This window comes from Heptranchias perlo, chromosome 10 (genome assembly GCF_035084215.1).
Source record: "Heptranchias perlo isolate sHepPer1 chromosome 10, sHepPer1.hap1, whole genome shotgun sequence".
Taxonomy (NCBI): domain Eukaryota; kingdom Metazoa; phylum Chordata; class Chondrichthyes; order Hexanchiformes; family Hexanchidae; genus Heptranchias; species Heptranchias perlo.
The window spans coordinates 35,262,552-35,279,607 of record NC_090334.1 but is presented as its reverse complement, the minus strand read 5'-3'; the positions used below and the strand labels follow the sequence as shown (position 1 = coordinate 35,279,607).

General features: G+C 45.9%; 1 protein-coding gene across 1 annotated transcript in view; it reads left to right on the top strand.

Annotated features, from left to right (window-relative positions):
• Window positions 1–17,056, top strand: part of ttc6 (tetratricopeptide repeat domain 6) — a 162,015-nt gene that overhangs the window by 101,205 nt on the left and 43,754 nt on the right. The window contains exons 17-18 of the mRNA XM_067992173.1: window positions 387–527; window positions 14,253–14,366. Coding sequence (XP_067848274.1) covers window positions 387–527; window positions 14,253–14,366 — 255 coding nt within the window. The remainder of the gene's footprint in view (window positions 1–386; window positions 528–14,252; window positions 14,367–17,056) is intronic.

Below are 17,056 nucleotides of genomic sequence, written 5' to 3'. Positions count from 1 at the left end.
CTGGAAACTGAGTGTTCACCAGGCACAACAAAGAAAAAAAATGACCCTGAAATGTTTAACCTGAAATAATAGTCGCTCCACCATTGGCGGCCGTGCCTTCAGCTGCCTAGGCCCTAAGTTCTAGAATTCGCCCCCCTATCTTAACCTCTCTACCTCTCTCTCATCCTTTAAGACGCTCCTTAAAACCTACCTCTCACCTCCCCTAGTGTCTTTTAATGTGGCTCGTGTCAAATTTTGTTTGATAACACTCTTGTGAAGCGCCGTGGGACATTTTACTACGTTAAAGGCACTATATAAATGCAAGTTGTTGTTGTTATATAATTTTTCCAATAAACATGATTGCCAAAGCAATGGGGTCTTTATCAAAACCTTCATTGTTTCTGCAGGTCTACCTAAGTCGAGCTGTTTACTATGCAATGCAAGGACGCTATCTTAAGGCCATTCTAAGCTGTAATGAAGCCATAAAGGTTCAGCCCCAGAGTGTAAGAGCCTTTCTTTACAGAGGAGCACTGAAATACTATACGAAGGTATGTGAAACCTGTTTTTACTGTTCATTTTAACAGTCTATAACATATGGTCATTGGAGTAATGATGCTGTGATGGTACATTTTAAACAATTTAAATCAAAGGTGAACTTGGAACTAAATCTGTACTCTGGTCACTGAGGCATTATTTGTTAAGGAAATTACAGGTAGTTGACATGAGATCCAAACTTTTGGCTCCTACTAAGAAAGTAGGTGGTCCCTGACAAGTAATATATGGGCCCCTATTATAACTTCGGGCCACTTGTAGGTGGGTGAGTTTTCATTTCAGTTTAAAACTCAGTCGCTTGACGAGATGTCTCAAGAGTGTTTGTGTGCCACTTTTCAAGGCTGCCTACCACTGGAGCAATTGCCAAAGGCAGCCAAAGAAGGGACAAGGGCATAGCATAGAGGCATTAAAGAAGAGCCCACAATTTCAATGAGTCTGACTTGCAAATCCTCATTATTATAGAGTAGAGGTAGGACAGACTATTGGGCGTATGTGGGAGGAAATCTCCAAAAAGGTCACCCGTGCCATATGGGGGGATGTGGCACTGAGTGCCAACTCTCTTACCCCCAGGACTTCAGACCAGTGCTGCAAGAAGTTCAATTACCTGACCAGGGCATGCAAGGTAATACACCGGCCACTCTCCCTTTACTTACTTGGGAACCTTGGGCATCAGCACACTCTTTGCCCTCCATAATTAACAGCTGCACAAATAACCCTTCTCACTGCACTAACTCAGGTTCTTACAGTAAGTGTCCCCATCTTCCCTAACAAAAGTTACTTGCATGCACAACATTAAAATCCCTTCCTCTAGTTTGAAATGATGATGCTGTCACATCTTTTACTTCAGCTGTCCCATGCCATCTAGCAGACAGTCCTCAATTGCTGGCCTTTACCTAATTCACTCAATCTTATGCAGGACAAACTAGCGCACAAAGCCCATGAAAGGCAGGGCATGAGAAGGGAGGGTCCTCAACATTAAACAGTTCACCCCCTACAAGGCCATTGAGTTAAAGGGATGCACTCTGCTCTTGTGGGAGATAGCAAGGTTGAGGGAATAGCCTTAGCACCAGGTTAGTGACTGCACACCAAGAAAGTCACTGAAGCACCCTGTGAAGCACCACACAGCATCAGCCATTAGCTTCCACCCCCTTCTCTGTCTCCTTAATTCCATGATGTGGAAGACAGTCCAGAATGTCACCCGAGCACAACGCAATGCCATCAACGCTCTCAGGACCAACCGAAACATCGTCATCAAACCAGCGGACAAAGGAGGAGCCATTATCATACAGAACAGAACGGACTATTGCAAAGAAGCATACCGACAACTGGACAACCAGGAACACTACAGACAGTTACCCGCAGATCCGACCAAAGAACACACCCACCAGCTCAACAAACTGATCAAGACCTTCGATCCAGACCTTCAGAGCATCCTACGCACTCTCATCCCACGTACTCCCCGCGTGGGAGACTTCTACTGCCTCCCAAAGATACACAAAGCCAACACACCCGGACGTCCTATCGTATCAGGCAATGGAACCCTGTGTGAGAACCTCTCTGGATACGTCGAGGGCGTCCTGAAACCCATCGTACAGGGAACCCCCAGCTTCTGTCGCGACACTACAGACTTCCTACAAAAACTCAGCACCCACGGACCAGTTGAACCATGAACACTTCTCACCATGATGGACGTCTCGGCACTCTACACCAGTATCCCCCACGATGACAGCATCGCTGCAACAGCCTCAGTACTCAACACCAACAACAGCCAATCTCCAGACGCCATCCTACAACTCATCCGCTTCATCCTGGATCACAATGTCTTCACCTTCGATAACCAGTTCTTTACCCAAACACACGGAACAGCCATGGGGACCAAATTCGCACCCCAATACGCCAACATTTTCATGCACAAGTTCGAGCACGACTTCTTCACTGCACAGGACCTCCACCCAACACTATACACCAGATACATCGACGACATTTTCTTCCTATGGACCCACGGCGAAGAATCACTGAAGAGACTACACGATAACATCAACAAGTTCCATCCCACCATCAAACTCACCATGGACTACTCCTCAGAATCGGTTTCTTTCTTGGACACACAAATCTCCATCAAAGACGGGCACCTCAGCACCTCACTCTACCGCAAGCCCACGGACAACCTCACGATGCTCCACTTTTCCAGCTTCCACCCCAACCACGTCAAAGAGGCCATCCCCTATGGACAGGCCCTACGAATACACAGGATCTGCTCAGACGAGGAGGAACGCGATGGACACCTACAGACGCTGAAAGACGCACTCGTAAGAACGGGATATGACGCTCGACTTGTTGATCGACAGTTCCGACGGGCCACAGCGAAGAATCGCATAGACCTCCTCAGAAGACAAACACGGGACGCAACCAACAGGGTACCCTTCGTCGTCCAGTACTTCCCCGGAGCGGAGAAACTACACCATGTTCTCCGCAACCTTCAACATGTCATCGATGACGACGAACACCTCGCTAAGGCCATCCCCACGCCTCCATTACTCGCCTTTAAACAGCCACCCAACCTCAAACAGACCATCGTTCGCAGCAAGTTACCCAGTTTTCAGGAGAACAGCGTTCATGACACCACACAACCCTGCCACGGCAACCTCTGCAAGACATGCCAGATCATCGACACAGATACCACCATCACACGAGAGGACGCCACCCACCAGGTACATGGTTCATACTCCTGTGACTCGGCCAACGTTGTCTACCTCATACGTTGCAGGAAAGGATGCCCTGGAGCATGGTACATTGGCGAGACCATGCAGACACTGCGACAACGGATGAACGGACACCGCGCAACAATCGCCAGACAGGAGGGTTCCCTCCCAGTCAGGGAACACTTTAGCAGTCAAGGACATTCAGCCACCGATCTTCGGGTAAGCGTTCTCCAAGGCGGCCTTCAAGACACACGACAACGCAAAATCGTCGAGCAGAAGTTGATAGCCAAGTTCCGCACCCATGAGGATGGCCTCAACCGGGATCTTGGGTTCATGTCACGCTACACGTAACCCCACCAGCAAAAAGGGGGGAAAAAATTAGGTTTTTAATATTCCCTCTCTCTCTCTGCCATTTGGCTTTCTTTCTCTCTGTCTGTGTAATTGACACAATGTATATCCAGTGTACTGGGACGTGCTGTTCTCCGTGACTGGCCTGTTTGAATAACAACGACACCTTTTGATTGGTGTGATGCTGTCCCAGCCTAGTATAAGATATGCGATTTGAGAACCTTTTCACTCATTCACCTGACGAAGGGGATAATCTCCGAAAGCTTGTGATTTTAAAACAAATTTGTTGGACTATAACCTGGTGTTGTAAGATTCCTTACATTTGTCCTTCATTCCAAGGGGGTAATTCTAAGTGCGGCATCTGGCGCAAGGCATCAGCACACTATGGTCTGCCATGGAACGTGTGATCAGCTCTATGGTTGCTGCAGCTGGGCCCTCACACCATGAGTCTGTGGTCATCAGCTCTTGCAGCTTTGATCGAAACTCAAACTGGTGCCATTGTGGCTCTGGACTCCACCATCTACATTGCCTTCGAAAGGCTGGGGGAACGCATGTATAGGGGCTTCAATTGCGTCGCAGATCTCCTACAGTCTGCTCCCCACTAATCAATGGAAATAAATGAGCCGCAGGTCCATGGGAGTCGCAGTGGTGCAACGGGTGTGGCGCATGTTGCCCTCTCTCAGGATGACAGCACTTCTGCTCCCTCGCCGCCTCCTCAACCAATGCCTGCCTTGAGCAAGACTGCCCCTGCAGCAGCTGAGATGCTGCAGTCTGCAGCCAGGCAATCTCAGGTCCAAGCTCTTTCCAGAACCCATGCTGAAGCTACTAGGGGAGCACCTCATCAGAGTGATAGAAGAACTCACTTAAGAAAAGCACAATAGGTTAACACATGGGTGAAAATATGATGTTATGGCTCTTAAAAACCATTAAAAAGTCTGCCACATCAGAGAATCACCCCTAAGACACCTCTGCTGCCAGATAATGTTTAAATTGTTCCTCTACACTACACTATTTACCCTGTGTTTTCTTAATGTGCTTGTTTGCAAGCAGAGAGAGGAAATTTTCATCCCATTTTGTTCTAGGTAATGTTGGATCCCAGAGGTGCTTCACTTTAAAAAATAATTTTAACAAAATACGATGGTATAAATAATTTAGCAGGGAAAAGAATATCACGATGATAATTTGTACCAGCCATAGCTCCGTAGGTATAAGATCCGTAAGGTAAGTTATCAGAAAAATAGAAGAGATTTAGTGCAAAAATATTCTCCCTAGTCTGTCTAGGAAAAAAAGGTGTCCTGAAAGAGAAATAATTTTACCTTTTTAGATGTTTTGAAATACAGATTTTAAAATCATACCAAAATATGGTGCAGGTTTCAGTTGAGTGGAGTGAAACTGACTTACCAGAAATCATTTTATTCTAATAAATGGTTGTTTAATGAAGAGTCTAGGGACAGGGTTCCATAATCACTGTTTGTGGCATCATGATGACCTCTCAAAATGATGCACCATTGGATTATTATTTTTGGTACATTACTCATCTGAAAGCTACAAATGTCATTAAAAGTCTTGAGTTTCTCACTTAACAATCCTAAGAATTAACACAAATTAGTAGCAACTTAGCATTGCAGCCCTAGTCCTCTAAAAGAGACAGAAATAGCCATAAAATAATATTACTGCAATCATGAAAATACTTATAAAAGATTGCAGAAAGTGGTGAAATTGTATTAAATGACAGTCATTGGAGGGGGGAGCAGCTCACACAGTAGAGGCACCCTCCCCCTTCCCCAGAAAGAAAGGGACAGTGAATTCCTCACAATTTAGATAACTGCAAGTTTCATTCTTCCACTTCAGTTGAAACCACAGGTGGAGCTTCACAACCACGTGAGAACATGATCTTTAGACCGTTGAGATGAAGGGAAGCTGCTCTTGCCATAGCTTTATCCCACTTATATGATGCCCAAATGATAATTCAGTGGGCTAGCTCTGTTCAAACAGATATCCTAGATCTCCAAGGATCCAGAAGGTGTGGGAGAAGCTGAATAAGAAAGGAAATAAAACCCTAGCATACAGGCTTTCAATTTATTTGACTTTGCACTCTTGCTATCACCAAAACCTGTCTTGAACATACTTTCAGTATTAGTACATGGTCCAATATATTCTCAGCCTGTAAAAGAGGGATCATTGGGAAAGCCCAGTTGTAGGGAAAGCAGGAGGCCCTAAATTAGACATTGGTTACATTTGAAAATAGTGATGTAAGCTTATTTAAATTGATTCCTATTTTTGATATTGCAAGCTCTTATTTCATTTTGTGATTGTTGATACAACTAAGTATACTTGTTATTAAGCTTGGCAGCATTTAACTTTCTGCAGTGTACGCCACATGCAACAGACAAATTTATGCATGGGTGATTTGCCTGTTCTAAGCAGCTGTTTGAGGTACTCCTTAAAGATGTTTGCTCATGCTAAAAAAGATGAATAAAGATGTAACAAACATTGGCTCTACTCTCCCAGGAAGGAGTGTATGAGACGGAGATAGGGCTGCAACATTGTTGCTCCGATTCTCTGACCTGCAGTCCCAGCTGGGGGCATGGGATTGGTTAACCTACCCTAACAAAACTTGTCTTTTATTACAAACTCAGAATTATAGTATATTAAAACAATCACTGACAGCATTTAGCCCTTGTACTAAATACATCAGGAAAAAAAGCACTCTTTAGGCCCTTTGCCACATGTGAATTATGATAAACACAGCATCACTCTTGTTAAGTATTCTTCATCTGTCGAATCAACAAAAAAATGTAAACCACTGTCAAAGGAATGGTAGCGTAGTGGTTATGTTACTGGACTAGTAATCCAGAGGCCTGGACGAATAATCTGGAATCATGAGGTCAAATCCCGCCATGGCAGCTGGGGAATTTAAATTCAATTAATTAAATAAAAATCTGGAATTTAAAACAAACTAGTACCAGTAATGGTGGCCATAAACCTACCAGATTGTCGTAAAAACCCATCTGATTCACTAATGTCCTTTAGGGGAAGGAAACCTGCTGTCCTTACCCGGTCTGGCCTATATGTGACTCCATACCCACAGCAATGTGGTTGATTCTTAATTGCTCTCTGAAATGGCCGAGCAAGCCACTCAGTTGTAAAATCTCGCATAATAAGAATAAAACCGGACGGACCACGAGGCACCGGACACGACAAAGGCAAACCAAGTCCAGTCGACCCTCACAAACATCTGGGGACTTGTGCCAAAATTGGGAGAGCTGTCTCACAGACTAGTCAAGCAACAGCCTGACATAGCCATACTCACAGAATCATACCTTTCAGCCAACGTCCCAGTCTCTTCCATCACCACCCCTGGGTATGTCCTGTCCCAACGGCAGGACAGGCGGTACAGTGATATACAGTCAGGAGGGAATGGCCCTGGGAGTCCTCAACATTGACTCCGGACCCCATGAAATCTCATGGCATCAGGTCAAACATGGGCGGGCAAACAAACCTCCTGCTGATTACCACCTACCGTCCTCCCTCAGCTGATGAATCTCCTCCTCCACTTGGAGGAAGCACTGAGGATAGCAAGGGCACAGAATGTACTCTGGGTGGGGGATTTCAATGTCCATCACCAAGGGTGGCTCGGTAGCACCACTACTGACCCAGCTGGGCGAGTCCTGAAGGACACAGCTGCGAGACTTGGCCTGCGGCAGGTGGTGAGCGAACCAACACAAGGGAAAAACCTACTTGACCTTCTCCTCACCAATCTACCTGTCGCAGATGCATCTGTCCATGATAGTATTGGTAGGTGTGACCACCGCACAGTCCTCGTGGAGATGAAGTCCTGTCTTCGCACTGAGGACACCATCCAACGTGTTGTGTGGCACTATCACCGTGCTAAATGGGATAGATTCAGAACAGATCTAGCAGCTCAAAACTGGGCATCCATGAGGCACTGTGGGCCATCAGCAGCAACAGAATTGTATTTCAGCACAATCTGTAACCTCATGGCCCGGCATATTCCTCACTCTACCATTACCAACAAACCAGGGGATCAACCCTGGTTCAATGAGGAGTGTAGAAGAGCATGCCAGGAGCAGCACCAGGCGTACCTAAAAATGAGGTGCCAACCTGGTGAGGCTACAACTCAGGACTACATGCATGCTAAACAGCGGAAACAACCTGTTATAGACAGAGCTAAGCGATTCCACAACCAACGGACCAGATCAAAGCTCTGCAGTCCTGCTACATCCAGTCGTGAATGGTGGTGGACAGTTAAACAACGAACGGGAGGAGGAGGCTCTGTAAACATCCCTATCCTCAATGATGGCGGAGTCTAGCACGTGAGTGCAAAAGACAAGGCTGAAGCGTTTGCAACCATCTTCAGCCAGAAGTGCCAAGTGGATGATCCATCTCGGCCTCCTCCCAATATCCCCACCATCATGGAAGCCAGTCTTCAGCCAATTCGATTCACTGCATGTGATATCAAGAAACGGCTGAGTGCACTGGATACAGCAAAGGCTAAGGGCCCCGATAACATCCCGGCTGTAGTGCTGAAGACTTGTGCTCCAGAACTAGCCGCGCCTCTAGCCAAACTTGACGACAGAAGACAGAGGGTGGTTGTAGAGGGTTGTTTTTCAAACTGGAGGCCTGTGACCAGCGGTGTGCCTCAGGGATTGGTGCTGGGTCCGCTGTTATTTGTTATTTATATTAATGATTTGGATGAGAATTTAGGAGGCATGGTTAGTAAGTTTGCAGATGACACCAAGATTGGTGGCATTGTGGACAGTGAAGAAGGTTATCTAGGATTGCAACGGGATCTTGATAAATTGGGCCAGTGGGCTGATGAATGGCAGATGGAGTTTAATTTAGATAAATGTGAGGTGATGCATTTTGGTAGATCGAATCGGGCCAGGACCTACTCCGTTAATGGTAGGGCGTTGGGGAGAGTTATCGAACAAAGAGATCTAGGAGTACTGGTTCATAGCTCCTTGAAAGTGGAGTCACAGGTGGATAGGGTGGTGAAGAAGGCATTCGGCATGCTTGGTTTCATTGGTCAGAACATTGAATGCAGGAGTTGGGATGTCTTGTTGAAGTTGTACAGGGCATTGGTGAGGCCACACTTGGAGTACTGTGCACAGTTCTGGTCACCCTATTATAGAAAGGATATTATTAAAGTAGAAAGAGTGCAGAAAAGATTTACTAGAACTTGATGGTTTGACTTTTCGGGAGAGGTTAGACAGACTGGGACTTTTTTCCCTGGAGTGTAGGAGGTTAAGGGGTGATCTTATAGAAGTCTATAAAATAATGAGGGGCATAGATAAGATAGATAGTCAAAATCTTTTCCCAAAGGTAGGGGAGTCTATAACGAGGGGGCATTGATTTAAGGTGAGAGGGGAGAGACACAAAAGGGTCCAGAGGGGCAATTTTTTCAATCAAAGGGTGGTGAGTGTCTGGAACGAGCTGCCAGAGGCAGTAATAGAGGCGGGTACAATTTTGTCTTTTAAAAAGCATTTGGACAGTTACATGGGTAAGATGGGTATAGAGGGATATGGGCCAAGTGCAGGAAATTGGGACTAGCTTAGTGGAATAAACTGGGCGACATGGACATGTTGGGCCGAAGGGCCTGTTTCCATGTTGTAACTTCTATGATTCTATGATTCTATAACTGTTCCAGTCCAGCTACAACACTGACATCTACCTGACAATATGAAAAATTGCCCAGGTATTTCCTGTCCACAAAAAGCAGGACAAATCCAAACCGGCCAATTACCGACCCATCAGCCTACTCTCAATCATCAGCAAAGTGATGGAAGGTGTCGTCGACAATGCTATCAAGCGGCACTTACTCACCAATAACCTGCTCACCGATGCTCAGTTTGGGTTCCGCCAGGACCACTCAGCTCCAGACCTCATTACAGCCTTAGTCCAAACATGGACAAAAGAGCTGAATTCCAGAGGTGAGGTGAGAGTGACTGCCCTTGACATCAAGGCAGCATTTGACCGAGTGTGGCACCAAGGAGCCATCGTAAAATTGAAGTCAATGGGAATCAGGGGGAAAACTCTCCAGTGGCTGGAGTCATACCTAGCACAAAGGAAGATGGTAGTGGTTGTTGGAGGCCAATTATCTCAGCCCCAGGACATTGCTGCAGGAGTTCCTCAGGGCAGTGTCCGAGGCCCAACCATCTTCAGCTGCTTCATCAATGACCTTCCCTCCATCATAAGGTCAGAATTGGGGATGTTCACTGATGATTGCACAGTGTTCAGTTCCATTTGCAAACCCTCAAATAATGAAGCAGTCTGTGCCCGCATGCAGCAAGATCTGGACAACATCCAGGCTTGGGCTCATAAGTGGCAAGTAACATTCGCGCCAGACAAGTGCCAGGCAATGACCATCTCCAACAAGGGACAGTCTAACCACCTCCCCTTGACATTCATCACACAATCCCCCACCATCAACATCCGGGGGGTCATCATTGACCAAAAACTTAACTGGACCAGCCACATAAATACTGTGGCTACAAGAGCAGGTCAGAGGCTGGGTATTCTGCGGCGAGTGACTCACCTCCTGACTTTCCCAAAGCCACCATCTACAAGGCACAAGTCAGGAGTGTGATGGAATACTCTCCACTTGCCTGGATGAGTGCAGCTCCAACAATACTCAAAAAGCTTGACGCCATCCAGGACAAAGCAGCCCGCTTGATTGGCACTCCATCCACCACCCTGAACATTCACTCCCTTCACCACCGGCGCACTGTGGCTGCAGTGTGTACCATCCACAGGATGCACTGCAGCAACTCGCCAAGGCTTCTTCGACAGCACCTCCCAAATCCGCGACCTCTACCACCTAAAAGGACAAGGGCAACAAGCACATGGGAACAACACCACCTGCACGTTCCCCTCCAAGTCACACACAATCCCGACTTGGAAATATATCGCCTTTCCTTTCCTTCATCGTTGCTGGGTTAAAATCCTGGAACTCCCTTCCTAACAGCACTGTGGGAGAACTTTCACCACACGCACTGCAGCGGTTCAAGAAGGTGGCTCATCACCACCTTCTCAAGGGCAATTCGGGATGGGCAATAAATGCCGTCCTCGCCAGCGACGCCCACATCACATGAACGAATAAAAAAAAATTAATAACAGTCTACCATGCTTACATAAGAGTAACTCGTAGGGAATATATTTAAAACATTTTCTACAGAGTTTACATCGAAGAAGTTCGTAGTGGGCTATATATGTAAGTTGTAAAGTAGGTGAGAAAATGGATGAGGTGATAAATGAGGTTTAAAGGGTGGGGACTGTGAGACATTCAGGGTGAATTGTACTGAATGTGCAGTATAAGATATACTTTTAAGGCAATTAATTGCATTTGGCTCAATCCATTGTGATATTTGAACTGTGCTTATAAAGTTCCTTCAAGATGATTAGCATAACTTATTGAATTGAATGTGTTCATACGTACTACGTTGAACAGAGGCTCAGATATAGGGAGGATCAAGTAACAACTCACTAATAATGATGTTTAGTATTTCTATCATACTATATAAATTAGCAAAAGGACAGGCAAACTGTTTAGTAGGTTCATTGAATATGATTTAAGTAATTTTTAAAATTCTAAACCTTTGGATCTATTTTCTCCTTTAATAAAGCTAAAATTCCTTAATTAGTTTTTAATCGGTATTTTAATACTTGTTAATTAAAATCGAGGCTGGCAGCTGTTTTCTTGTCATTAAATTCATACAAACAAAATACCTCTGAGATAAAGTTAGTTTTGCACTTCATAATGACCTAAATTGCCAGTAAATATACATTTGCCTACATCACAACAATGATTACACTTCAGAAGTAATCAGTTGGTTGTACAGCACTTTATGACATCCAGTGAACATCATAAGGTGTAAGCTCTTTCTTCTTTCTTCTTAATCTTTATAAGTGTTGAAATTTTCATTTGGCCAGATTGGGGTGCACAAGATGTAGGAAAACCTTTCAGTTATAATTGGCTGCTCATTCACAGACAGTGATTTAGATGTTCTTGTTGATAAGACTATTGTAAAGAAGAAACAATCTTTTTGGTGCTGATGGGTTGTTGCTATGATGCAACTCGCCCATTCGGTGAACATTGTACACATCTCGATTTTAAACTGAAATATATTATCCATGCAATGCCAGATTCGAGTGAACTATTTTCTTTTAATACTGTTGCTGAAATTTTTTGTTCAATGGAAGAAAGTGAGTACTCTTGCCCTGATGAACTGCTGATCCCAGAATCTGCATCTAAATTTAAATCAAAGGAGTACAATTGTTATAGTCTCAAGGTTTTATGTAAAATCTGTGGCTAAAATCTAACATTGTGCAGCAACAAATGTGGATATTGAATCTAAGCAAATCATAATATTAAAACATGACCCACTTCTAGGGCTCGATATTGCCAGGGCTGCGGGTTTGCGGCGGGGGGCGCCCGGCGAAATCAATCTGCCCCCTGCGCGATCACAGCCTAATTGGATCCACTTACCTGTTCTTCCAGGTTCCCCGCTGCTGAGCTGCGCATCGGACAGACTGCGCATACACAGTAAGGTCTGTCAGCTGGAGGAGCTCTATTTAAAGGAGCAGTCCTCCACTGACAGATGCTGCAACAAATAGGAAAAAATACAGCATGGAGCAGCCTAGGGGGAAGGCTGCTCCCAGTTTAATGATGCCTCACTCCAGGTATCATTGGATGGGGTGAGGAGGAGGGGGAGGACAGAGATCTTCTCCCCGGCGGGCGGGAGGAAGCGGCCTGCCACTGCCATCAGGAAGGCCTGGCTCGAGGTGGCAGATGAGGTCACCTGCACCACCAACATATCGCCCACCTGCATACAGTGCAGGAGGCGCTCCAATGACCTAAGTAGGTCAGCCAAAGTGAGTACAGTTACTCATTCCCCTACACTCCGTCTGTCACTTCACCGCCCCCACCCCACATCTCCTTCTGCACTGCCAACACTACTCTGTCACATCATCCCTCATAACCACTCAAAGCTCATCCTCATCTTACCTGCACTTACTCACCTCGCCAGTACTCATCCCACCACTGCCACTCAACCCAATCCTCATACAATCTCATGGCTCTATCTCATACTCACCCTCTCATGCATCTCTTTCACAGTCAGCCTCACTCAACCTGCCACTACCTGTGCTGCAGCCACAGGGCATGCATCACATATGTGCAGTAGGCAGTGTAAGGCAAATGTGTTGTGAGCATGAAGGGGATGCACAAGGGTGTTTGAGGGTTTGTCATGGTTTTTACTTATATTGAATTTCTGATCAACTCACATCACATATTATATTGGCACCACTACTGCCACATCTTTGCGAATCTTGTCTGGTTTGTGCAATAATGCCCTTTCCTGAGGATCACAATGAAGACCCACAACTGATGCCACCCATTGTGTCACTGCAGAGTGGGTGTAGGTGTATTTGGAGGGCTCTTTTGTGCAAACGACTGAGAGACGTCGGCGATGTCCCCGGTGGCACCCTGGATGGATGCGGAGGAGAAGTTGTTGAGGGCAGTGGTGACTTTGACAGCGACAGGTAAGAAGATGGTGCTCGGGCCAGCCGGGAGCAGCTCGGCATGAAGGAGGCTGCAGATGTCCACGACTACATGTCGAGTGACTCTGAGCCTCCATGTGCACTGCTGTTCAGAGAGGTCCAGGAAGATGATCCTCGGTCTGTGGACCCTGTGGCGAGGGTAGTGCCCCCTGCGACGCATCTCTCTCTGCGGTTGCCCTCCCTCCTGCTGTGCAGGTGGATGTGTCACAGCACTGTGTTGTGGAGCTCCACGTGTCAGAGGTGGACGGCTTGGCTGGCGAGGCTGGTGATGCTGTTCGCCCTCCGAGGAGGTCATGACTGCAGCTACGGCGGCCCCCATCCAGAAGATGTACATTTGAGGGGGTCTGCAAGGTAGGTACATGTGTCTGGACACAAGGTAAGTGTGCAAGTTGGTGAATTTGATTGTTAGGAGGAGGGTGGTGGAGGCCAAACTTTGTCCCAAGTGACAGAGTGGCCTCCTGCAATGAGTGATGGTCTCCCCCGCCCCACCTGTCAAATGGACCTTTGCAGCTGCCACAGGCTAATAGCTGCACCACGTCCATTTCAACTGGGAGTGTTTCCCCCAGTATGGGAAACGGTCCCAGTTGTTTGTAAAATCCCACCCCTCCTGACATATTCCCTTAATCAGGTCTGTTAATGACCTGAAATAGCAAGGTAAATACTATCAAGTGGCACCCTGCTGGCTTTAATTGCCTGCGGGAGTCCCACATGCGGGGGCTGCGCGCGCACGTCGGCGCGTCTGTGGGGAACCCGGAAGTGGGCGGGTTGGAGCCGGGCTCCCGACCCGCTCCGGGATTCCCCGATTTTCGGAGCCCCCCCCTGCCAGGAACGCACCCGATAGCGGGTGCTAAATTGGAGCCGTTACTGTCAATCTTAGTGCAAATCTAGTGATACTTATTGAGTTAATACTTATTGAGTTTCAGCCTTCACATATCTTGGGCCTGTTGAATTCTAGCTAACTACAGTATACGGTTTTGATAAATGTGTGCTATCTCATGTTATTTTCTGTACTTACAAGGAATACATCATATTGCATTGATCCAACATTTCACTTAATCTTTACAAATGCCAATCTGTTTTCCATTGCAGGCATATCGTTTGGCAGTTGATGATCTAACTGCAGCAATAAGCATTAATGATACTTGCATCTTGGGTTATTTTAACAGAGCTGTCTGTTATCAGCAAGCAAACGATCATCAAAAGGTACATATAGAAAAGACAATGGAAGGACCTGAGACTGAATGAAATTTGAATTAAAAGGGGCATTGTTGTAAGGAGTAAGAAGATCCACATTTATCATAAGTTTTTGAATTCCCAAAGCCATTTTGCTATAAAATAAAGCCAAAAATTAAAACATTGATAAAAAAGGCAGCCAATTACAAAAAGTTATGATTTGATTTACATTCTGATGTTCTGTCCATTGTAGTCAATTTTCCCCCAGTCTTCTCCCCTGCCGAAGGTGATGACCCATGCTAGAATATGGTTCCACAGGTGCCAGCAGCAATAGGCCATTTGTATGTATGCAGGCTATTGAATCATGGGGAGCATCAGAGCTAGGCCAGATCCTGTGCTTGCATTGTATCTGCACATTCATACTTTCCAGTAGGAGTCACTGGATAGTATCAAGAACCTGGTTGGTTAACTCTTCTTAGACTGGTCTCTACTGCTGCTCCAGCTGATTGTATTTAATCAATTTTTAAACTATTTTTGTTTAAGTGATGTTTGGCACTGCTTGTTTAGACGGGTTACTAAGCCCAACAGTGTGAAGGATATGAATCAATATAGTTGCAGCTGAATAATTTCATGTTAATGGTTATATCTCTGCTACTATTAATTCCAATCCTTCAGAGTTGGACTCAGTGGTCTAGAAATTCAACCACACAGCGCCTGTTTTTTGGGTGCTAAATGGCTTCCTATGTCTCTAATATGGGTGCAGGAAGCACTCGCTTATTATGAGTTGGAAGTGTGCCGCCCACCAGATTGGTAAAGGCCAAAAAATCGTCATGCGGTGCGCCTCCTGACCACAAATTCAAAGTGCGTGGGCCGCTGCCAGCTACCGCTACCTCCCCATCGCTACTTCCTGACCCGATCACCTGATCCGATCGCTCACCCTCCCAACCTGATTGCCCTCCTGGCCACCCGATCTTCCATTCTGCTTTGCCGGTGAGCTGCCTGTTACTGTCCACAGCTCGCCGTGGCTGGGTTTTAAGGAGGGCCTTAAAGGAAGAGAGGAAGGTAGAGAGGCAGATTGGTTTAGGGAAGAAATTCCAGAGCGTACAGCCTAGACGGCTGAACGCATGGCCACCGTGATGGGGCGAAAGGAGTGGGGGATCACAGGGGGCCAGTGTTGGAGGACTGCAACTTGGAGGGTTGTAGAACTCAAGTAGGTTATAGAGATAGGGAAGGGGTGAGGCCATGAAAGGATTTAATTACGAGGATGAGAATTTTAAATTTGAGGCATTTGGGGCCAATGTAAGTCAATGAGCGTGGGGTGACGGTATCATGGCCCGAGGCCCAATATCAGGTGTGCCTTGGGCCCCACCTCCCCCGCACACCCAAAAATGGGCGTACCTGAATTTCTCGGCCAGTAACTCCTTTCCAGTGCCCTCAATAATTTCATCTGTACTCATTGTTTAAACCAATATTTTCAGAAATCAATTAAACTGGACAGAAGAAAGCAGAAGGATATTAATATTAATTAGGGTTCCTTATAGCTGTTTGATTTTGAAATTGTTTCTTTATGGGAAATTGATTTTTTTAGCAGCGGTTGTCAACCAACTGAAACCTTTGTTTATCCTCCACCTATAATTTATAGTAATCAGGGTTTGTAAGAATCTTTGGTGTTAAGTAAATGAAGTTGGGCAGTCTCAATTGTCTTCCTAGTAGGCATAGGTTCATAATATAAAACTGATCAATTAACACTTCTTGCCACAGGATAGCTGGTGCAAGAAATGAAAAAATGTCACACTGGTGCAGTAGGGAATGCTCTTGTGAGATTGTGATTGAGGCATATTATTGGGGCACAGTAAAGAGAGCGTTAATCTGCTATCATGGAAGCAGAACCCCATCTTTTATCAGATCGTGAAATCTCCTTGAATTATTTTCTTCATATGGAAGTTTAGAGAGGCCCATGTATTGCGAATTATCATGGAACTCTGTTAACTTCCTTCTGAAAGGAATTCTTATCTTTGTGTGGAGATAGTGAGACAAATCTGCCTAGGGGAGGTGGCCAGTTGGTTCCCCACAGTGCTCTTGATTGCCTATATTTACAACAACAGCAACAACAACTTGCATTTTTATTGTGTTTTAACGTGGAAAAACATCCCAAAGTGATTCACAGAAGTGTAAACAAATATCAATGCCAATCCACTGAAGGAAATGTTAGGAGTGGTAACTAAAAGTTTAGTCACAGAGGTGGGTTTTAAGGAGTGCTTTAAAGAAGTAGAGGAAGGTGGAGAGGCAGATCGGTTTCGGGAAGAAATTCCAGAGCTTAGAGCCTAGACTGCTGAACGCATGGCCACGATTAATGGGGCAAAAGGAGTGGGGAATGCACAGGAGGCCACTGTTGGACAACTGCAACTTGGAGGGTTGTAGAACTCAAGTAGATTACAGAGATAGGGAAGGGGTGAGGCCATGAAAGGTTTTAAACACGAGGATGAGAATTTTAAATTTGAGGCATTTGGGGCCAATGTAGGTAAGTGAGCTTGAAGTGATGGGCGAGTGGGGCTTGATGGGTGATTGGATATGGGCAGCAGAGTCTTGGATGAGCTGAAGTTTACAGAGAGTGGGGAATGGGAGGCCAGCCAGGACAACAATAGAACAGTCGAGGTGACAAAGGCATGGATGAAGGTTTCAGCAGCAGATGAGCCGAAGCAGGGGCAGAGATAAACGAT